This window comes from Paramisgurnus dabryanus, chromosome 17, assembly GCF_030506205.2.
Source record: "Paramisgurnus dabryanus chromosome 17, PD_genome_1.1, whole genome shotgun sequence".
NCBI lineage: Eukaryota > Metazoa > Chordata > Actinopteri > Cypriniformes > Cobitidae > Paramisgurnus > Paramisgurnus dabryanus.
Window position 1 is genome coordinate 14,589,858 of NC_133353.1, and position 25,325 is coordinate 14,615,182.

At 36.8% G+C, this 25,325-nt stretch overlaps 1 protein-coding gene across 1 annotated transcript in view; it reads left to right on the forward strand.

The window, feature by feature from the left end:
- Positions 1 to 25,325, forward strand: part of wdr43 (WD repeat domain 43) — a 51,813-nt gene that overhangs the window by 20,724 nt on the left and 5,764 nt on the right. The window contains exons 3-5 of the mRNA XM_065245118.2: positions 134 to 255; positions 4,870 to 4,990; positions 5,081 to 5,199. Coding sequence (XP_065101190.2) covers positions 134 to 255; positions 4,870 to 4,990; positions 5,081 to 5,199 — 362 coding nt within the window. The remainder of the gene's footprint in view (positions 1 to 133; positions 256 to 4,869; positions 4,991 to 5,080; positions 5,200 to 25,325) is intronic.

A 25,325-nucleotide genomic window follows, 5' to 3' on the forward strand; every position in this document is an offset into this window, starting at 1 on the left:
GAGTTTAAACGATACATGTTGCACAGTGTGATAAGGAAATGATCTTATAGGAGGGCAAAAATCGTGCAGTGTATTCTGGGCTTGGGAGTGATTTAAGATCATGCGTGAAATAATGTTAATGCTGTCTTGTCAGAATGGAGGACACAGTGGGCCAGTAAACAGTGTGCAGTGGCATCCAGATGACTCTTTGTTGTACAGTGGCTCAGATGACACCCACATAGCTGAGTGGGACCTGCAAACAGGAAAAGTTTGTTGGTGAGTTTTCAGAATTTCTTATATTGATGCCTAAAGGTTTTTTTAAATTGACTCTGCATGCACTCTTAAAATGGATGTTTTAAAATCAACACAATCAGTGTTAGTTTAGGGACGACACACTTAATGCATTGTCCCAGAATACACACGTCTCTGTGTTACTATTGGAACAACACATTTTGTTAAAAGCATAACTCAACAAAAATAAATGTGTAAAAAATTTAAACATCCTTTCTTAGAGTTAAGAGGCGTAAATTCTCAATGTAGGGTATTGTTTTATATATAGGCATTTTATGTATTTTTATGTATTTATGTAGTTTTATTGCTTGTTGTTGAAAAACAATTTTTTTGTTAAATACAGATGTTTTTAAGACAGATGACTTTAAATAATAAATGACTAAAATTTGCACAAAATAAATTAGAGCTGCTTTAATATGATTTAAAAAGCATTTTAAGCTGGGGACTCACATAAATGTGTAAACAAAAAATGACCACAACTAGAAGAGACTGGTCAGGATCAGTCAATATGCTCAAGTTCAATCAGTCATGATAAAATCATAAAGTGTGTGGTGTCTTAGATTTTAGTCTTAGAATTTAGTACAGAGTTGTTGCCAGTTGTTTTACAATGATTTTATTAAATGTGTTGAGACTGGCACTGGCGATGAGTGAATTTCTTGTGATTTTTTTGTGGCTTAATACACTTTAAATAACAAACTTTATTTTATATAGCGACTTTAAAGTTGGATCTCAAAGCGCTTTATAGAAACATTGAATATACATTGTAAAAACACATACTTTAGATTAAATGTAAAATCATAAAATAATGCATTAAAAAAGGGATAAAAATCACTTATATGCTAGCCTAAAAAAAATAAGCTTTAAGTCAGTCCCTCCAGAAAAACTTGATTATGCGATCGCATGATTTAACGCAAAATCAGCCAAAGTCTGCATTTTTTTTTATTGTTTTTTCTGCTTGGAACATCAAATCAACACACAGCAGTAGTGATTTTATCAAATAATCGTCCCACATTGTTAACACCCCAATAAAACCCTCCCTAACATCACCCACCTACGGCCTCCAGCAAGAAAAAAAGAAAAGACAGGAGAAAAAAAGTAATAATAATAATAATAATAGTAATAAAAAAAATAACTAAATAAATTACATAAAATATTGATATCTTATAACATTCACAGAATAAAATAAACAAATCTTCAGAGGATGCTCAATTTAAGTGTCTTGAGAATTAGCTAGTAAGTAGTCCAAAAAGGGGCGCCACAGGTTATCAAAGGTTTTTAAAGATCCAGCCTGTGACAGTCTGATTTTTTCCAATTTAATGCAAGTAAACACTTCCTTCAGCCATGTATCAAATGAAGGGGGTGAGGCATGTTTCCACTTCAGAAGTATGAGATGCCTTGCTAATAAAGTAGTAAAGGCTAGAGCCTTTTGAATCATTACTGAAAGGTTACCATCAACAGTCATCCCAAAAATGACCAATAGTGGATTTATGTCAAGATCTATGGCAAAGGCTTCCCTCAAAATTTTGAATATCTTAGCCCAGTAATCATATAGTCTAGGGCAGGGGTTTTCAAACTTTTTGTGTGTGTGGACCACTATTTGTAATCAAGAATTTTCGCGGACCACCTCATAATACTTATTATAAAATATGTCTACACAAAGTCCTGAATTAATCTGCACATCTAAATAGTCTTACTAGCACTAAAACTATAACTGGTCATCACATCAGTACAACAGGTTTCTTAACCTTATATCATAATTATTTATATACATATTCTTAGTGTTGGGAAAGTTCACTTTCTACATTAACTAGTTTAGTTCACAGTTCACAAATTTTAAAATGAACATAGTTCATATTTGAAAATGTTAAACTAGGTCACAGTTCCAAAAATGAACTAATTTATAGTTATTTTTTCCCATATTATTTTTTTTTAATGATTGCCATTATAGCCCATATAGAACCACCACAGACAGCAATTATTTGATCAGTTTTAACACTGTAGCTAAATGCGTCAGATTTCATCTTCATGTCCAATTTTAAATCCTTATCCAACCAGGGTTTACATTAGCATTGACTGTCTTTAAATTTTTGTATTTGCTTACACATACCTTGAAAGGCTAGTTGGGTGGGGGTCGCACCCCAGGCGAGAAGCGTTGCGAGGCATTGCGTGTATGACAACTCGCAGGTATTGCACACCACACATGCACGTTAAATAGCGTGAGCTTAGTCAAAGTCTATTTCAAGATCCGGAATATGCGTTAGCAGCCTATGTTAATCGTTAACGATTTAGGACAAATATGATGTTATTTAATGTTAAACTATTTGAGTTGCGCGGCATTAATTTCAGCAGGGTCTGTGTAACATTAAGGCCTGTTTACAGTGTGTTTTAGTCGGGTTTTCGCCTGGAAGAATATACAAATCTGGCACCCTATTGAACGACGTTAAACTGGTTCACAGGCACCAGAATGAATTAGTTCACAGTAACGTTTATTAGGCAGCAGTACACGTTCGTTTTAATGTATATTAAAATATACATATTCTTATTTTGCCTTTTCACGGACCACCTGCAGTACCCTCACGGACCACTAGTGGTCAGTGGTCCGCGGACCACAGTTTGGGAATGGCCGGTCTAGGGCATCCCCAAAACATATGAATGAGATCTGCTGGAGATTGCTTGCATCTATTACATGCATCGCTGACAGAGGGATATATTTTGGCCAGTTTAGCATTAGTGTAGTAGACTCTATGTAAAATCTTACACTGTATCAGGCCATGTCTTGCACTTATAGATGATGTGTGTGTGAGAGCAAGAATACGCTCCCAATGTTCTTCAGAGATTTCAAATCCCAGGTCTCCCTCCCACGCCGCTTTGGCCCTTTCTGTAGAGGCTGGATTATTATTGGGAATCAAATTATAAATGACAGAAATACAATGTTTTGAATGTGGATCAAGCTTCAAGAAGTCATCTAGTGGTGATTCAGGGGGGCGATTCGGAAAGTGAGGGAATAGTTTTTGCACAAAGTACCTGACTTGAAAGAAATGAAATAAGTGGGAATTAGGTAAGTCAAATCTTTTGGAGAGGTTGTTAAAGGAGGAGAAAACTCCAACCTCATATAGATCATCAGTGTTCCTTGTGCCTTTATCAAACCATATTCGAAATGCCTCGTCCATATTAGATGGTGCAAAACTGTGGTTTTTAATTATTGGAGAGAGTGTAGAAGACCTATGCAACCCAGTCTGTTTTCTAAACTGAGTCCATATCTTAACTGAGTGAGTTACTACCAAATTTGAACTAATGTTGGTAGGCAAGGGTAATTTTGAGCATATAACTGAGTGTAGAGAGAGGCGTGCTAAGGACTGTTCCAGGTAGGCCCAGCAAGGAGGTTCAGAGTTCAGATTGTTCTTCCAATGTACAATTTTCTGGATATTGCAGGCCCAATAGTATTGCATAAAGTTTGGGAGTGCAAAACCACTCATGTTTGGGCCACATTTTTTTAAATACGGCGCACTTTCGCAACATAAATTGCAGATTTCTGTGTGCAAAATATGCGGGGCTTGTACGATTTCATAATCACCGCATTTTCGTAGCAAAAATCACATATCCATCGCAGTTTCTGCAAGTTCCATCGCATAAACATCCCGCCGTTGCATCGCATAAACATCCCGCCGTTGCATCGCATAAACATCCCGCCGTTGCATCGCATAAACATCCTGCCATTGCATTGCATAAACATCCCGCCGTTGCATCGCATAAACATCTATTTGGTTAAATGAACAGCACTAGTAAGTTTAAACACATAAATATCCTATTTAGAGTTTTTCTGCAGCTTTCACGCTGGTGCATTAACAAATATATGTATAATATTTAGAAATGATATCCAGAAATTAATTTGTAATAATGAAATGCAGACACATAATTAACTTAATCATGTGAACATAGGTTCAACATTGGTCAATGTACTGATAAGAATACCGTTAAAGTACCGGACCGTTAAGCAGTACCTGTAAGAGAAGTAATACCATTAAAACCTTAAACACTAGGGCTGTGTATACTTCGAAGTAGCTTTATATCTTTTCTCCTAGACACACGTTACACCTGCAGCTTTGTCGTCTTTCTTCCCAAATGTGTTACTGTATTATATGAGAGCATATAAAAGACCAGCATTGTGTGCATCATTGTCTTTAAAGTGTGCAATAAGTTTATTATGGATTGCTTAAGACGCGACGTGCAGTCTTTTTGTGCAACGCTACTTAAGCTGGAGCAAAGTGTAAGTCATTAAGTTAAAGTTAAGATATCTGCATATAAAGAGAGAGCACGCGCTTAGGAAAGGTGTGCACTGCAGACGCGTGTGCGTGCAAAACGGAGACAAAAGCGGGAAAGTATACCTCTTAAATATCACTCAACATTCTCTACGGATCATATGGGTCCCTTCCGTATGATCTCGGGTCAACTATACGATCTGTCACGCTATCTTCAAAAGTGTGCCAGAATCGATATGGAAGGTGCTGCATCGATGAATGTTATTAAAATGTAGGTTTGTCTGGGGGTGGGTCTGAATAATGAAGTTGTGTATCTGATTTATGAACTCTGTGTGTTCAGTAAATGGAAAGCGGACCGATTGGCTGTCAGTAGCTTGTGTGTGAGTCCAGATGGAAAGCTACTGCTTTCTGCAGGAATGACCATCAAGATGTGGAACCTGGAGACTAAAGAAGTATACAGAGTAAGTCTGGCCTCTTTCACCTTCTTGCTGTCAGGCTCTTTTTTATTAAGGTTCAAATTTACCAATAAAATCAATTTGTTCGATTTGCAGAAGTTTACAGGTCATTCTACCATGGTTACGACTCTGGCCTTTGCCACAACACGACCCCCGGACAGCAATGGATTGTACTTCCTGTCTGGTGCAGCTTATGATAGGCTCCTGAGTGTGTGGTATGTAACGGTGTTTCTAACTCTCGACTTTATCAGAAATAAACTAGGACTGTCGTTTTAAATATTTGGTTATTTGGACAGTAGAGCGAAAGAAGCATTTTCTACAGAACTAGTGAAGTGCTCTATACCTTTTACGGATTTGAAACAACATAAAATGCATGCATCAAAAATAAATGGCAATCAGAATGGGATCAATGTGTAAAAAAATTAATTACATTTATTTAAACCTGATTTTGGGTAAAAGTATGTATTCCTTTTTGAGAGTGGTTGGGATGAAGTCATTTACACAAGATGTCAGATAAGACACTTAAAAATCACACACATTTTTACTCTCAGGAAGGGATGCTCTGATCAGGATTTTGCAGCCAATACCGATTTGTTATCTTGGTTGGGGGGGTATGAGCATTGTTTGTTGACGCACCCTTCGCTGTCATCCAACATGTATCCCAGACATTAGATTTGTTTGAGATCATGCCGTGCTGCAAAAACCAACAGGCAGGTGACATCAAAGTACCACGAGAGTGAATCAAGAAGTCATAAGAACTCGCGCTACTGTGACGTCATCTGGATATTCTGTGTTCTTATGCTTCACATGCTTGTTGAAGATGCGAAGAGCGACTGTAGGGCCCTATAAAATCAGTTTTTTTTCCCAATTTCTGATTTATTTTTTCCCAAATTCCATTTTGTCAGTTTTAATTTTTGCAAATTCCGTTTTGTCCGTTTTAATATTTGGCAATAATTTTTTTTACCCTTTCCTGTTATTTTAGTCATAAAAAGAGTGTGCCTTTAATGTTAATGATTAAAATGAACACAAATACAATAGGAATGACCTTAAATTTATTGAGGTAACATTTTTTTTACATTCCCTGTTTAAAACGCATACACACATAAACATTTTACTCAATTCAATGCATTGTTTAGTGTTGTTGCACAAGGCTACGCGTGTCAAAGCAGTGGTGCCTTCAGAAGTGCCTTAAACACATTGGTCCAGCGCAACGCGATCCATATTTTAAACACAGTCGCTTGAAATGCATATAACTTTACAAACATACACAGGATTATTACTTACTGATCTGACTTCAGACAGCATGAACGCGCAGCTCTCTGCACGTGCACGTGCAAGCGAAAGAGAGACAGAGAGCGGTCTTGATGCAGATGATTATATTTTAAACGCAAGGAATAGATTGCCTCAGCTCGCTTGAAACGCATAAAACTGAACAAATACATGAGGATTTGTGTTCGGACTTCAGACAGATGTGATAGCGCGTGCACGTGAGAGATGTGCAGCGAGAGAGACGTGGATGAGAGAGTGCATGTATCTTCGCGCTCCTAGTCAATGGAATGTTGAAAAAACGTACAAAATAATAGTTCTCCGGTCAAATAAAAGTAACGTGAGAACTGCTCACAACTGAGGGCTTAGCGTAGCGTCGTGGAGAGCCGCTTCGCCATCGTTTCAGTGTTTTGGAGCGGTCTGAAATGACGGGAGGGGATGTGTCTGCCCAGATTTGCTTCCCCCGGTCTGCATTTCCCACAGACTTTCGTTGTTCTCCCACACAAAGACAGAATTTTATTAAAAATATGCTAAATTCCGCGCTAACGCTAGATTCCGTGTTAATTAGCCAATTCCGCGATTCCGTGATCGCGGAAATTATAGGGCCCTACGACTGCCTTTGGGACTTAAAGTCAAATGTAAGACACAAAACGCTGTAAAACTATAACTGTAGAATTCTGAGGCGTCAATTAATTAAAGGTAGGGTTTCACATTTTGAAAAATGCTAACGATATTCATTGCCGCCTAGCAATGAAATCACGATCCTCCAGTCAAATTGTCATCCAAAGTCACGCCTCTTTCAAAACACATGAACATGCGCAGATCAGACGGTCACATCTCATGTCTCATTCACCAGTGAGAAAACTTTTCAGTACAAAGTGAATACAATTCCAAAATAACCAACATAAACAACTGGTTTACATCAGAATTAAAGCACACTTTCGGTTGTGTAGTAAGTAGGGATGTAACGATACTTTGCAGTACGATTCTTCGCGATACAAAACAAAAAAATGCCACGATGTTGCATCGTGCATGATGGGGATATTTATACGATGACGTTCTTTTAATTTTATTCGTTGACCGGTCAACACGTGATCTACTTTGCACCAGCGTCACCTGTGCTTCACTGCAGTCACACAGACATCGCTTGAATCACCCGCTGCTTGAACTGAAGGTCAGCAACATGACTTCGGTAGAAACAGAAATTGATATAGATAATGCCCCTTCATCTTTTAAGTCCAACGTCTGGCAGCATTTTGTTTTCATATCACTCGAGGGGAATCTTAATCAATCGCGCGGATGCGTGCACGCACAGACATGTCCAGATGCGCGCTTCTGTTCGGTCAGCTGCGCGCAGGCGCTTACAAAAGTGCAGGTGAAATACTAACTTAAGGTTATAAATAATAATTATAATCTTTTTTAAACTCGATCACTATTGCCTCCTGTATATGGACATAAGAAATGTTTTGCGCAAAGCAGGGAAAGGGAAGCAGAAATGAGAGATGAGTTTAAGGGAGTTTAATCTTCACCCAGTCAGGTTTTAAACGTTAAAGGAAAAATCTGTATTTTCAGATATGAAATTAATATTTAGTTCACTATCTGTAGGACACAGTTGGCAGTAACTATGACTGAGATTATTTTAGTATAGCGGTCATAAAATGAATGGTTTCCTAAAATAGTGTTATTGTAAAAATATTCTTGTAAAAAAATAAGTTATTAATCATTGCTATAATTGTATAATGTAAAATGCAAATGTGCAAGAACATATGTTCTTTGCTGTCATTATTTCCAAACCTTTTATGCAATTATGCCTCCAAACATGTTAACAATGTTCATGTTCAGTATAATGAACATGATACTTAAATATTTTTAAATACATGTAGGAATAGTGGGTTAAGTAAAGGATTGTATAGAAGTGTTAGGCTTTCAAAAATGTCAAAAAAAATAGGGGGCATGTGCCCCAGTAGAGCTTTATATCTAACAACGCCCCTGCTAAATCCCTTAATTGTAATTTTATGTAAAATTTCCCCTTTTTCAGTGACAGATCTGGATTACAGAAGGTTCAGTTAAGCCTTAAAATGTTAAAATTAGGGCTGGGACAACCCGTCGACGCAAAAAATACGTAGACACAAAATATGCGCGTCGATTCGTCAGACCCAAAAAGGCGGCGCCGTAGAGTAGTAGCAACGGAAGTGTGAGCAGTGCGTAAGCTGCGCATGTTTTTTCAGCGCCCATGTTAACTCTTTCCCCGCCATTGACGAGATATCTCGTCAATTAAGAGAAAACGCTTCCCCGCCAATGACGAGATTTTCCGTCTTTCCGCAATACCGCTATTATCCACCAGGTGGCGCACTTCTGAACTTTTTAAAACCGGAAGTATTGCCCTATGGCAAGCGGCTGCATGTCCGTGTCTGTTTTAAAGATCGCTCTGAATGGGATCTCTATGAAAAGTCCGTCATAAAAATGGAATTATCTCTGCTTTTTGCTCAAAATATGGTATTTTTGCAAAAACCTACCCATATTCAAAAGCTGATTGCAAAAGAACCACTAAAGGTAGGATGAAACGGTTTTTTTTGTTTGAAAGCAGAGGGTCTGTTCTTTCATTTGGTATATTGTATGTTTATATATTTAAAGAAAAACATTTTCTGGAAGGCATTAAACTTTGGTGAAAATCATGAAAAACGCTGGCGCTGGCTGGCAACTTTTTTTAAAAACGCTGGCGGCGAAAGAGTTAACAAGCATGCACCCTGCCGCATGAGCAGCGCGAGCAGCGCAAGCTCGCGGCTCTGTAGCAACAGTGCTGCAATCGTTTCTGCGTGGTTCTGCTGCGCTACTCAAGCTCAATTAAAGTGAAAGTGCTTTGTTTATGGGTTAAATGCTCGAGGATTGACGCGAAAGAGTGTCATTTTACCATAAAATCATGAATGTGATGCCAAGTGTGTTTTAAACAGTCATGACTGAGCAATTTAACAAAAAGCAATGAAATATGTAAAAACACACTGTTGCCAGAAGACTGCACTTTCATTCCCTCTCTGTCCAGCAATAAATGAGTCCTCATCTATCTTAATAAACTTAAGAGAGAGAGATTTAATAATGTATGTGCTTCTTAAGTCTAATTGTGTTTATATCTGTCATTACATAGAACAGCACGAAAACAATGGGATTAAACAAATCAAGTTATAAAAATTACTCAGACCATCAAAAGGCACATTGAAGAGGTTTTGCTCATAAATGCATGCAAAATAAAGTAATTTGAATTTGAGATTTTTATACTGTTACTAAACTGCACAGTATGAGCTGCAAATGCTTTATTAAATGCTACCTCTGACCAGAGGTGGAAGTAACGAATTACAACTACTCACGTTACTGTAATTAAGTAGTGTTTTCGTGTACTTGTACTTTTATGAGTACATTTTTAAGTCTGTAATTTTCCTTGTACTTAAGTACAAATTAAGGTAAGTAATGTACTTCGCTACTTTGAAAATCACATTCGTTACTAAGTACTTGTAGAATTTGAATTAAATTAATATTCAAATCTTTGACAGCATATGGATATCCAATAGAAATAATTGATCATGGGCGGGCCAATAAAAACCCTTGTATTTGGACCGGAAAAAAGCTCGGTCTCTGGAGAGCTATTCAATCGATCCTCGCGCGTCCTTCACTGTGACGTTGTATTTAATGTCAAAGAACTATGGCGTTATGGACGCTGAATTAATTTAAAATTCCAAAGAAATACCGGATGATGAGTGCCCATGGCCGCACCTGAGTTGTTCACAAACAGAGGAAGGAAAGGAGACCGCGTGCAAATGTAATGCCAACTTTGTTTGCCATCTGCAGTGATTTCGGCTTACAATACTTCAGCCTCTAATCTCAAAAAGCACATTATGGTAAGAAGAGTTATAACCACATTTATGTGATCGTTTTCGTTTTTATTGTTGGGTAGACCTCACGATAATGTGAATGAAAACATCACTTGAAACATGAGCTTCAGTTACCTAGGTGACGAGCACATAGACCGTAAAAAAGGTTTAGCATTGTAAAATGGCGCTCAAAGTTGAATTTCATTTCATTGTTAACATTGTATTATTCATATTGAATCAGTGTTTTAAGCTTATAATAATAAAAATAGTCTAATAAGGACTCTTTTATCCAATTCGTCTGTTGCCGCGTCCCACTGGCATAGCAGTGTAACTGCACTGACAGCCTGTCTAAATTACACATATGTCAGTGCTAAATGCTGATAACTTTTGAAATATTAGTAGGGTAGTTTTTCAAAGCTTTCTTGTCCAATAATATTTCTTAACTCTTTTCCCCGCCATTGACGAGTTATCTTGTCAATTAAGAAAAAAACATTTGCATAAAAAACGTGTTTCTGAAGAATTTATGTTAATGTGCAATACCGCGATTGTCCACTAGATAGCGGACTTACCCAATTTATGGATAAACTGAAGCCAAAACGTTTTTAGTAATTTTATGTTTGATATTCGTTCTGAATCTGATCTCTAACTAAATTTCTTCACAAAAATGCAATTGTTTCAGCTTTTTGCTAAAAAAAATTGTATTTGTAAAGAAAAATACCAATATTTAAGAGTTAAAATAGGATGAAGCGGTTTTTCACTTTTTCTATTGTTTGTTTGAAAGTAGAGGGTCTGTTCTTTCATTTGATATATTTGTATGTTTATATATTTTTAGAAGAAAATTTTCCTGGAAGGCATTTTGTAAAACTTTTGTGAAAATCATAAAAAATGCTGGCGGGCAACTTTTCAAAAAAATGGCTGGCGGGGAATGAGTTAATGTAAAAAAATCTGTTTTTAAATAAAATAACCCAGCAAGCTTATTTATGTTGCATCATAATTCATTAATAATAATAACATTAGACCATTTTTATAACTTGATAAAAATTATATGAAGAAACAATAATAATAATAATAATAATAATAATAATAATAGCTGCTGTTAAAATCATTTAACATTCTTTACACAGACAAAATTCCTGTACTATGTGTTTATTCGTATAAAACACAAATTGCTTTTAAGAATTAATTGTTTTTAATCCATTCATATTTCTGATTTCATTCAATGGATTTAATGTTTATTCAATAAATATCACCGGCTAAAAAGTAATTTGTACTTGAGTAGTTTTTAAGAGGGGTACTTTGTACTTTTACTTAAGTACATTTTTAACACCAGTACTTTTACTTGTAATTGAGTATTATTTTAGCAACTACTTGTACTTGTACTTGAGTACAAATTTTCAGTACTCTTTCCACCTCTGCCTCTGACTAAGAATGCATTATTTTGCACTTGTATAATCTTTTTTTATTTTGAAATTTCAAGAGCAATCAACATATATTGAACTTTTTACATGCAGATATGTAAATCAACATGTATAAATTGCTATTAGTTAATTAATGAGGAGATAATCGAGAATCGAATCGAAGTCGAATCGGACTGATAAAATGAATCGTTAGATTAATCGATGCATCGAAAAAAGAATCGCTAGATTAATCGTTTAAAAAATAATCGTTTATCCCAGCCCTAGTTAAAATTAAGTTTTATGTACAACAAAAAAGTTACTGAAATTGTTAATATTTTGAAAATTAATCTGAAACGTAAATAACAGTTAAATTGTTTTTAATTTGTGCCAAAAAAAAAAACGTGATGTGTATCGCGAGCTAAGCATCGAGATACAGATCGAACCGTGAGCCTAGTGTATCGTTAAACCCCTAGTAGTAACTATATCGTTAAACCCCTAGTAGTAACTATATCGTTACGCTAATCCGTAAATGATCATACATTTCATAAGCAACACAATGTTTCATCAAAGTAGAATATCTGAATCCATCTCGATACAAACATATCAGGTACCTACCTTACCAAAATAAACAGTGCAATGGCCCTTTCAGACCCTTTGCCTTCTGCAGCTGTTTGCATCTCGTGGTAAAGCAGTAAAGTTACCGATGTTAATTCGGGTTTTTGTTCTTTGCTGCTCCAGGCAGTTTTTGCTGTTGTTGTTATAAAACAGGAGTGGGGAACCCTGGGTCCTGGAGGGCCACTGTCCTGCATAGTTTAGTTCCAACCCTAATCAAACACACCTGAATTTCATTTCCAAGTGATCCTAAAGACTATAATTTGATTTTTTTCAGGTGTGTTTAATTAGGGTTGGAACAAAACTATGCAGGACAGTGGCCCTCCAGGACCAGGGTTCCCCACCCCTGTTATAAAATATGGCTTTCAATTTGTGGCTCCTGTGCAGGTTGTCAATTCAGCAGAAAAGTTTGCCATTCTCGCTGTTTACAGACAGGAGGTGAGCGCACGTGAATGCGCCAATGACGTATGGTGTCTGCGTGGACAAATTACGCTTGCGTATGGGGGACAAAAAGGCAACGTCTGTTTGAACCGAAATCTATGATTGGTTGAACATTTCTTGGTCCTTCACCTTTCACAGATGACATAATTTTCTAAAAATACACATGGATTAAAGTTTTCCCGTCAATTGCAAAATTATTAAATTCACTTTTCATAAAGACGATGTGTATTCACCTTTTTTAAGTTGGATGTGATCAAAGCCTGGAGTGGAGCCAAATCACGTTCCTCTCTCCACTTTTAGTGTTCTGTAATCACTACGTACCGGATCCGCTCCAGGTTTTCTGGCTGCATTACATTAAGCTGAGGTAAAACTTTATTTTCAGCTAGCATGGACAAACTTATAATGCAGGAAGGCTCCGATGTTTTGGTGCTTGATAAAGGTGTAAAAGACCAATGGAGATAAACTTGGCTTAGCGAAATGATGAAGATTGGCAAGCCTTTCAGTTTGTGGGATAAGAAAACCAAACAGCCAGGTAATTTACGTGTCTTTGCGATTAGGGGTCCTGTATTTTGGGGGTAAATGATTTCTCACGTACGTGATCACCCCCGTCCCGTTTTTGACTGCTATGCTCATCAGGCCAGTTGCTGATACAACGGGTTTGTTAAACTCGTGGGTAAACTTAATGTGGCGCCACAAGAACCAAGAGGCAGATGACATCCAAATCCTGTGAGAGCGATTCAAGGAATCATTAGAGGAGACTGCTTCCGAAATGCTCTCGCGGCACTTTGATGTCATCCACCTGTCGGTTCCTGCAGTTTCAGTGTCAGTAAACAAGTGATTTTAAGCCATTCAAACACAAACAACGTCCGCTGTTTCTGTGTTAGAGCTGAACACCCAAGCCGCGCATTCGCTTCTCATTGAGCTTGTGAGTATTTTTGCCACTTTATTGGCCTTAAATACGAATATGCGTCACAAAACTCGCCTTGCAAGTATCCTCATATAAACACGACCATTTAGGTCTTAGAAGAAAGTAAACAGCAGAAACATTGCGCATAAAATAGCAAATCAGCGCTGCCTTTATTTGTAACATAATAATTTGTTGATAAAGGTACAGTCATTCAATTTACAACTGTCACTATGGTTACAGACATCCTGTGCGAATTGTACATGAGTTTGACTCGAGTTACTCGTTCAGGGTTTATATTCATACATTATTCGTTTATGTGTACTGAATGGTATATGAAAAAGTTGTGTTTGTTCACATTAGTAAATGCATTATTATATAACATGAACAAACAATGAGAAATATAGAGTATATAAGCATTAATTAATTCTTGTTTATGTCATTACAGTAATTGACGGTTGTTCATGATGCATTCACTAATGTTAACAGTTTCAACTTTGATTATTAGTAAATGCTAAAATAAATACATTTGCAATTAATAAAAGATTAATTAAAGGTGGTGATATTCATGTTTTCTTTTTATATAGTGAGCTATTTAGCTGTTTCACCTTCATCTTAAATGCCATGCAAACTACAGCTACCTATATATGCCACAGGAGACTTTAATATGGAATTAATGGCAAAAAATCTCCCCTTAAAATGCTATTGGTCTCACCTACATTAAGTTTTAGTTAAAGGAATATGACTTGGCCTGAAAAAAATTTCAGTCAGAAGAATTTTTTTCACTTTAATCCATGAATACATTTAAACAATTTAACATAGTGATTGCTATCAGGATGTAAGGAGACTTTTAACCAGCATAACTAAAAATGTTTCAGGTTCTGTTACCCTACCTTTAAAACAACATATATACACAGAATGACACCTCAAAGTGACCTGAAAGAGTTTTTTGTTGAAATGGATTGGAACGAATGATGGACATACTTCTCTCTTGTAAGCAGGGTTCCCGCGGGGTCTTAAAAAGCCTTAAAAGCATTGAATTTATTAATTTGGAAATAATACCTTTTTTTGATGTCTGGGTCTTAAAAATGGTGATATATGTAACAAGTTTCATTTGTCAACCACAATTTGATTAAATCAGGGATGCAAACACATCGCTTTTCGGCGCCTCCCGCTTTTTATTATAAAGGCATTTTGCGTGCGAGCACATCGTGTCTCTTCCGAGGATTAGGTGTGCGTTCACGTGCTCTCTGTTTCTCTGTGAATTGGGTGCGACATGAAGCGAGTTCAGCGTCACATGTTTCTGAACTTGAGCGAAGTTGTATGCATTAGAGGTTTTCACGGAGGACCGGGTCCGATTAACATTGTGTGTAAAACTCGAGTCGATCGGAAAACGGCCGTGATCTGAGTCGGTCAGCGATAATGCTCACGTGCAGTTTTAAGCTGCGTGCCTCCGTTTCTATGGCGATAACAACTGGCTTGTTTCGAAAGTCACGACCAGGTGCTGCACTTTCTTCCTCCCTTGCTTTTTTAAATAATATCATTATTAATGAACCATCTTTTTATATCTAAAAAGCTTGCTCAAAGATCACAGAGATGGTAGCAAAAAAGCAATGTTAATGTCAAAGCCCATTGCACGAGCAAAGCTCAAGCTGACTCAAGATATAAAAAACGCAAACCTGTAATGTAAAGTCACCAGTCACAGGGACAGCAAGTAGACTTTTGAATCAAAAATAATAAGTGGATTAAGCTCTTTTAACTCTTTCACCGCCAGCGTTTAAAAAAAAAGTTTTTCATGATTTTCACCAAAGTTTAATGCCTACCAGAAAATGTTCTTGTTTAAATATATAAACATACAATATACCAAATGAAAGAACAGACGCTCTGCTTTCAAACAAAAAAAACTTTTCATCCTACCTTTAGTGGTTCTTTTGCAATCAGCTTTTGAATATGGGTAGGTTTTTGCAAAAACACCATATTTTGAGCAAAAAGCAGAGATAATTCCATTTTTGTGACGGACTTTTCATAGAGATCCCATTCAGAGCGATCTTTAAAACAGACACGGACATGCAGCAGCTTGCCATAGGGCAATACTTCCGGTTTTAAAAAGTTGCGGAAGGGCGCCACCTGATGGATAATAGCGGTATTGCGGAAAGACAGAAAATCTCGTCATTGGCGGGGAAGCGTTTTCTCTTAATTGACGAGATATCTCGTCAATGGCGGGGAAAGAGTTAATCTGCAAGAGAGGAATTAAAAGAGAGGCACTTTTACTGCTTCTGCTCTATCTAAAAAAAGGAAAGAAAACTACATAAACCATTATAACACACCGGTCACATTTATAATCTCTAGACCTGCACTTTCTATCATTAAAATACTATACATATTATTGTGTTCAATAGAGTTTGATGAAAGGGGTCATCTACAAAAGTATTGCTTCATATGTCAGTGCAAAAACAGTAAAGTGTTTTTGTGGTGCTTTGACAAACATTGTCAGCTTTGTTAATTTATGCTTGGATTTATTAAATATAATGTGAAATTAATATGAATGTAAGCCAGATGGAAGGCCCTGGATACATTGCAGGAGGTGGCCAGGAAGAAGAGGGAGTAAAGCAAGAAGTGCTAGATCGTTCAATAAGAGTTTGTTTTAAAATAAAAAATGAAATTGAATATTCCAAATTAATGTCAGTGTCTTTTGATTTTTGAATTTCATTTTACTCTATATGCCTATAGGGGTTGGCCAAGGATGGCAGGGGCTGGTAGCAATGTAGCCTATGTAACTGGACATTTGCTGAGGTGCAAGGGCTTCGATAACCTTTCTCTTTTTTGAACATACATGTGTTTGCATTCCTGTTTGATTTAATAACGTAGTATAAATAAAGAGTGGCGGATCCAATAATTGAGAACGCAACACAGTGCCGGGTCACAGTACAAAATACTGCAAACACGTGATGCCTTCAGTAAATGAAGATCACGTGCTACAGCACCACAACCATAGACTGCAACACAACACAACACAACACAGCAACAAGCAAAGGATAAGCAGGAAAAATCTAAGAAATTCTCAGCAATTCCTTAACAACTTAACCCTCTGGGGTCCGACCCTTTTGGGACACTGTCAGAGGTTCTGACATGCTCTCACGTTTGGTCTTTTTTCAGTTGCTTTAAAACACATTAATGGCTAATATCACATAACACTGTATTCAGCACAAACTGTGCTATAATAATATGTAAGATTAATGTATGTACATGTTTGTATTTTTAAGTAAATGATGTTTATGCGTGGTTAGTAAAAAAAGAAAACAAAAAGTTGCTGAAATAAGGCCAAGGAACACATCCTAAACAATTGTAAACAAGCAAAAAAGTTATCTACTCTTGTAGAGTAGAGAATTTGCTACAAAAAGATGTAAAAACCATTTAACCCACTCACTCACATGAAACAATACATTGATTTAACTTTTGTAAGACACCTTTTGCTGTGTAAAGGCAATATGCAAGGGAGGGTCAATGATCATGAATATTGATGTATTTCACACCAGAGACCCAACCCCCTAATGGCTCAGTGAGGAATGTTGGGACAAAAGAATGAATGTGGGGAGACTTAAAAAGAGAATATTTTGCTTGTAGTTTAAAAAAAATAGGTTACAATAAAGTACAAAAGACTTAAGACTTTATTTTTATCTGAAATTAGTAAAATAAAAGTCTTATAGGGTTGCAAAAAATGCTAAAAACATGAACAATACAATAGAGTTAAGAAGCTTTATTGTAATTATAAATAAAGAAGCATCATTGTAATTATAAATAATAAAGTAACAATACATGTAACAATATTCTGTATGACCAGTACAATATGGCTCTAATTAAAAGAAAATTATTCTAAATGTCAGCTATGAATGTACAGTTGGTGTGCATCTAAAAATACTTCACAATATAAAAAATAAGGTATACATTTGTAAACCATCACACACTGTATCTCTTTGAGAATCGAGTTAAATGTTGTCGTGCCATTGTTCAAAACAGTTCCTATTTAACTGAACACACAATGGAACATTACATGTTTGTCGTCTTCTGGGTGACTCATGTGCACATTCCATGAAATAGTGCGGTATCTCTCTCTTGACATTACTCTGGCAGGAAAAGAAAACATCGTCCTGTCTCCAGTAGTGCCTGATGGAGATCATCTTTACCATGACCATATAAAATAGTAGTCCAATGTAGCGTTACCTCTCAGTGAAGCTGACATCTTTCCATTTATACTTGCAACCATTTGCTGTTACCCTGGCAGCCTGAGCGTTGGTGTTATGGCTTAGATTTGAAACTGCATCCTCAGGAAAAAACATTTTGAAGAGACTCGGGTGTGTGTGCGTCTGCATGACTCAGCTGATGTCCAGGTTCCCGTGCAGGAAAGAAACGCAAAGTGTGTGGAACCACATCAATATCAGCCTCTGTTTTCCATGACAGAATGGACCTGCTGCGGCTTGCCTGGATGTTGGTCTTGACTCTCTTTGCAACAGGTGCCTTATCACTGTCAGTGGTAAATCTGTTAATAAATAAATAAATGGTTTGGGTTAGAAAAATGTAAAACAAAATATAAAATAAAAATATTACTCAGTATTTTACTGTAGTAGTGAAACTTTAATAAACTGTACTTACATATTAGTCACAGTTGCTTTGAGAACTGGGTAAATGTGGCTTACACTTGATGAATGTCGGTCGCGTTCCTGGGTGATCTCGTGCGAGGAAATGAAAGCGAAAGTGTTAGAGCCACATTCCTAAAAAAAAAAAAAAATAATCATCATAATTAGTATCATCGTGTATTTTCCAAAGTACTAAGCAACAAAACAGTAATACTAATAGTGCAGGCATAACAGAAAAATGGGTACATGTTTACGTACTCTTTATTGTTCCCAGTTGCGTATCTGCGTGCCCTCGTGCGAGTACCAGACGAAGTTGGCGTTACAGACACATTCCTGAAAACATATCTTAATTAATATCATGTATTTTCAAAGAACAAAGCAACACATCAGTATTACTAATATTGAGAATTTTTTTTGTACTAATTAATAATGTAATCTCCACAGTAACAAACTTATAAAGCAATAACTAAGGCAGTAAAGCCGTAGAGCTGAGATAAGATAATTGTACAGCGATGCGCTGTATATGTTTGTTAACGGGCCATTACCGGACATATTTATGGCTGAAAATTAACACATGACATATCTCCGGGCACATTTGCAGCACATCAATACCAGGCTACATCAAAACATTTACACCCAAACAGATACATGCATATTTGCGCATGATGACAATCTCCGGGCACATTTACTGTTATCATGTAACATGCAACATGTCAGTAATACAAATATTGTGAATGAATAAAAGAAAAAAAAGGTTCATAGTTGTATGCATAACAAAATCAAGCAACACATCAGGAATACTAATATTGAGAACAGAAAAGCCGGTAAATGTAAATTACACTTTATGAATATCGGGTTCGTTTCTGCATGCCCCCGTGCGTCTTGTATTTTCCAAATTACTAAGCAAAACATAATAGTCTATTAATAAAACAGAAAATCCCGCAAATGTTACTTACCCTGTATGAATGTCCGTCGCATTTCTGCAAATGCCCGCTGAAGAGGAGAGTGATGCTGCCACATTCCTACAAGTTTTTAATAATTAATATAATGTATTCTCCACAGTAACAAACTTATAAAGCAATACTAAGGCGGTAAAGCATACTTGAGATAAGATAATTGGGTACATAGATGTGCTGTATTTCTTTGTTAACGGGCCATTACCGGACATATTTATGGCTAAACATTAACACATTACATATCTCCGGACACATTTACAGCACATCGATACTGCATCGATACATTTACACCCGAACAGATAGTCGCATAAACAAGACTTGTTGAGGCATAAACACTAGTCAAAATAGTGATATTGTTTTATGACATATTGAATATTTACATTAGACCATACAATCATACTGCATGACATATCTCCGGGCGCATTTACAGCACATCGTTACACCCGAGCAAATAATCACGTAAAGAAGCCTTATTGATAAGTCTGCATGAACACTATAGTTATAGTAGTGATATTGCTTTATAACATATTCACATAACACTAATCAGCATACGGTTTAATGTAAGAACTATCATTTTAATGTAAATACAAGTTACGAGACGTTTATATAAAGTCATTATGAATATCTGCTTGCAAATAGTCAGTATACAGTACATAAAAGTTTACATCACACAACATTTCAACAAATGTAGGTAAAACTTACTCTTCAGAAATTATATCCTCAGCTGGATCAAGTCGCTCTTCAAAATACAAACGTTCATCGTCGGAGTCCTGCTCTTCGTCTGAAGAAACTGTGAACTCTTCCTCGCTGTCCAGGAGCATCTGTAGAGCTCCTCACCTGTAAAGCGTGTCATCTTCCCAGCGCATCGATAAGTGAATGAAGCTGTCAAAACTTGCTGCTTCTTGAAGTATTGTTTGGGGGCGTTGATCTTGTTTGCATAGCCCGCATCAGGTAATTTCCATATGAATGGCGCGCACGCGGGTAGGTGGGATCACATTAGTGCTAATGAGGTCGAGCCAGAAAAACTGTACCTCTCTTTACTTACATGTCGATTACACAAACAGACAATGAGTTCTTCAGATTTTAATTACATCATTTAAAAGTAGACATTTCAGGCTTTCTTTAGACATATGTATCATATTCGTGTGACAAGTATTGGCGGAGTTATCAGTTCATGTTTGTAACGTGTTTGAGGAAGATGGTCAAGGAGACAGAGATGTCGAAATGCACTCCCTGTTTATTTTCTTTATTTGCCAAAAGCACACGGTTTTGTTGTTATAATGAAGGCACTCACATTAAAGTAGACAATTCACAGTTTCTAATGATGTATTACATGTATGTGTATGATTATGAATGACGGAGTATTTTAAGTGGATGTCACAGGAAACAGGAAAAAATGCGTCAAAACGGGGCCCCGTGTTTTTGGACCCCAGGGGGTTAACATTGTTTGGCAAACTTTCTTGTGGCCTACTGAAATGTTTTTATTTTTCACACCTTCTTGGCATATCATCTTTTACACCTTCCACATTGGAAAAATAAATGAACACAAGTTCAAGGATTTTGTTTTTCTTTGCTGGTAGGGAAGTGAAATGGGTATTCATTTTGTATGTAAATGGTCTTAAAAAGGTCTTAAAAAGACTTGAATTTAACTTGAAGAAACCTGTAGGAACCCTGTGATCAGTCTGCCAGCACTGCCAAAAGATTGTTTTTACACTTGATCTGCTGGAGGTCTGCAGTGATTGGTTGTTACGCTGTTAGGCGGCAGTTTCCATTTAAAGTTTTCCGAGGGCTTGCTTGCCAATCCTATGTATAAAGCCTGGTTAGCCAAAGACTTAAAATTTTTGAGGATAATGACTTTCAAAACCATAAGACTTTATTATATTCGCACAAATTTATATATATATTTTTTTAAATCTGATAGATTTCATTCCCCATTATTAAAGGACTAGTTCACCCCAAAATGAAAATGTCCTAATTAATTACTCACCTCAATGCCATCCAAGATATCCATGTCTTTCTTTCATGAGTGAAAAATACATTTAAGTTTTTGAGATGGCATTGGGGTAAAGCATTAGGACATCTTCATTTTGAGGTGAACTAATCCTTTAAGGGGCAGTTTCCCGGACAGAGATTAGACTAGTCTTAAGGGGATCGCACACCGGCCGCGCAGCTCAGCGCCGCGTCGCGCCTAGCAGAACTCGGAGGTATTGTAAACCGGAAGTGCACATTAAATAGCGCGAGCTTCGTCAGATAACGTCTACTTCAAAATGCAAAAATATATGTTAGCAGCCAATGTTAATCCTTAATGATTTGGGGCAAATATGATGTTATTTAATGTTAAGCTATGTGAGTGGCGCTGTGTGGCGCGACAGGGATTTGAACAACTTCTTGAGTCACAGCTGGGCGGCGCGGACAGGCGGCGCCGGTGTGCGTACACTCATAGAAAACAATGTGTTCAGTTGATTTAGCGCGGCCGGTGTCCGATCCCCTTTAGACTTAAATAAATGTAAGAGCTGTCCAAACTAAAAAGAACTTGTAATGACATATCTTAAAATACATCAGTGCCATTTGTTTTGCCTGAAAATGCACGCCAGTAAGGTTTTTGGTAAGGCATGTTTGTTGAAAATAGTTATATTTCCTAATTAAACTAAGGCCTAGTCCTGGTTTAAGCTAATCCCTGTCCGTGAAACCACCCCAAAATATTTTCATGTGTGTTTCCAAGATCAACAAAAGTCTTATTAGTTTAGAATGACATGAGGGTAAGTAAATGATGATAGAAATTTCATTTTTGGGTAAATTAATAACCCTTTAAAATAATTGACTGATTTAGAATTTTGTTTAAGGTCACAAAAGGCAATATTTTAATAACATTTCTGAATATTTTATTTATAATTACTAGAGATCGGCCGATATATCTGTTTTCCGATATTTTCCACGATATTTGCACATTTTCCGATTATCGGATATCGGTTTTGTAATATCGGATTGACCGATAAACGAGAGAATGGCACGCTGGACGCATCTGAGGAGAGGAGCTAACAGCAGCAGCGTTTACAGCAAATATGACGGCGGAGTGACGCGGCTTTATTTAAAGGTCTTTGAGTAAACTTACTTTGCATATGAGGCATTTATAACACATCGTATTTGTGCATTAATGTATGTTATGTTACATAAGTTGATTTATTAAAAGCAATGCATGCAGTTTGTCTAAGAATAGAGACGAACTCACAGAGTCGTAGCTTTGCATGAATAAAACAGCCATGAATTAATGCTTGGTGGAATTAAAAACGCTAAATTAAATTCGTTTTTCTGTTATTTATGCTTATTATTAGCCTTGTAAAATCACGTTCATATTGCTGTTCACTTACCGGGTTTGAAGGCTGAAGCACAGCCACCACATGTAGCTAACTTACAAGATTTACCCTAAGTTATATTAACATTTACCAGATAAACATTATTTTGCTAAAATATCTAAATAAATGTCTGTGGATATTAATAAATTAATTATTACCTCCGCAAGCTGTCACAGTTTGATACAGTTAATGCGTAAGTAAATGCATAGATAAACAGCGCTGTCAACAGCCATTTTATAAGCTATAACAACAAAATATTCATTATTCTGACATCAAATAACATTACCAGTTAAGAAATTCAATGATATATAAGCTGTTTTGTTTGTTACTTTCCTAAATGTAGTATTCCAGTCAGTGATATTATTTGTACATTTTCTTTGCTAACTACTGGTTAGATTGCTGAAGGCTACAGGTTGCTGGTCAAGACAACCATATAATATCTCAAAAAAAGGCACCTGTTTTGCTTTATGAACTATGTACAACATGCAGCCAGCTCGGCTATACTGTTCTCTCTCCCGCTCCCTTACCTGGCACCCGAACTTTGGGTCAGTCCATTTCTGACGAAATGATAGGGGTGTTTGGAATGGTCCATGTAGGGGGAATATAGTTTCTACATTATTCATTAAATTAATATTCTTCACTCTTTTAGACCCCTCTATTTATTACTTTGAATGCAAAGAGGAAGTGATTGTTGTTATTATTATTATTATTATTATTATTATTATAAGGGTTGTTCAGTTCAGTAGTGTTGTAGTAATTATGTCAAAAACAGAAGTATAACAGTAAATAAAAATTGGTTCAGCATATCGTTTATCGGGCACATAAGCATCCAAATATTTGTTATCGGTTTAAAAAAAATTAGTATCGGTCGATCTATAATAATAATACGCTTATTGTTTAAACAGTCTTTTCAAGTTTGCTGTAACTAACAGCCAATTAAGGATTTTCATTTGACTTTAGCTCTATTTTCAGGTTAATGGTACATAAACATTCCTTCTGTTTATGTAGGATTTTACAGTTATTTAAATGAACATGAGTAACTTTGCACTGTTTTACCGTTGCAGTTATAATAAAATGCTGTGCTTTGAACTTGACTGGGTTTGCTGTTAATTGACTTGTACCAGCAACAGTAGCTACATTTTTCAAATTTACAAATTTAAAATGATAGCCTACATAGAGGTTTTGACTCAAAGATTAATTTAGCCTATTACAAATGGGATTGGTATTAATGACTGCAAAACGCAGCAAATATCAAGACATGTACATATTGTTTCGTATTTGTGATGTGTTGCTTATTCCTACGCTTAAGGTAGCCTATTAATGTTAGCATCATCTCAGGCTTGTTGACAACGTGAACTTTAGTGTACTGTACCTTTTTACTTGGTTTTACATTCACGTGCGATGTATCCCCTGTTGCTGCGGTGGTATCATATCACGTGTCACAACCATCACAACAGCCAGCATGAGGCATTAATGGTGTTGGTTTTTGCCAGTAGAGGGCGATCTTCTACGTTTTAATGCAGATCAGTAGCAGAGCTTCCCTGCTGTCTTCCCGGTTGAGTATGCAACAAACACAACCTGAAAAATCTATCGGTCTGAATTTTTGCTGATGAATGATAGCTATTGTTATCGGCACAGATAAATTTGCAAATCCAATGAATCCGTCGACCCCTACAGCAAATAACAAAAACCCAAATTAACATCGATAACTTTACTGCTTTACCACGAGATGCAAACAGCTGCAGGAGGCAAAGGGTCTGAAAGGGTCGTTTTACTTTGGTAAGGTAGGTATGTGATAGGGATGCTCCGATCGATCGGCCGCCGATCGGTATCGGCCGATAATGGCATTAAATGACTCGATCGGTGCTCGCTAAATCTGCCGATCTCATAAACCGATCTTTCTGTTTACTTTTGTCATCAAAAGGATCCTGAATGCGGTTGCAATTAAAGACATTTTTTACGTGGGCGGTGGCTGAACGCAGTCAAGCAGCTGTGAGGAAAATAAAAGTTTAAACGCTCAAAACGTTAAGACGCATGCAAATAAAAAACTTTTGGCATGAGGATGCAATTGTCCGTGATAGATATGTGTTGTATATGCTGTTTGATGGGGATGTGAAGACGCCTCGCGCTGTTTACCGGAGCGCGTCCTCATACGCATATCTCTGTAAAGGCAAAGAGAGACATACAAATCTGCACGCTGCACATGAGCAACAGGTTGTAAAAATGCTTATGATGCTTTACACATCCCCATCAAACAGCGTATACAACACATATCTATCACGGACAATTGCATCCTCATGCCAAAAGTTTTTTATTTGCATGCGTCTTAAAGTTTTGAGCGTTTAAACTTTTATTTTCCTCACAGCTGCTTGTCTGCGTTCAGCCACCGCCCACACACACAGAAGCCTGTCATCAGTGCACGTGAACAGAGCGATCTCTCTCTCACGTCTTAAAGCTGCAGTAACCTAATTCATCTCTCAATAAAATCACTCTCTGCTCTTGACTAAAGAATTTTTATACTGCATACGAATGCGTGTATATTTAATTAATACAGTAAAGTCTGTGAAGTGTTTTATTTTCAGTACTTTTAGGAGACATAAGCCTTTTTAAAGCCATATTAAATTTCTCTTTGCAGAATAAATATTTGTTGTGCTTATTTATTTGAGTCTCTATTAAAACAATAATATACCTAATTACTGCAAGTAATATAACAAAGGCAACATCCGGGGTATTATTTTATTTAGAAAGATTGTAACAGTTAGTCATCAAAGAGCTTGCATATCAGCTTTTAAAAAAAAAAAATCGGTATCGGAATCGGTATCGGCCGATCACAAAGATTACAAATCGGTGATCGGTATCGGCTGCAAAAATCCTGATCGGAGCATCCCTAGTATGTGATATGTTTGTATTTAGAT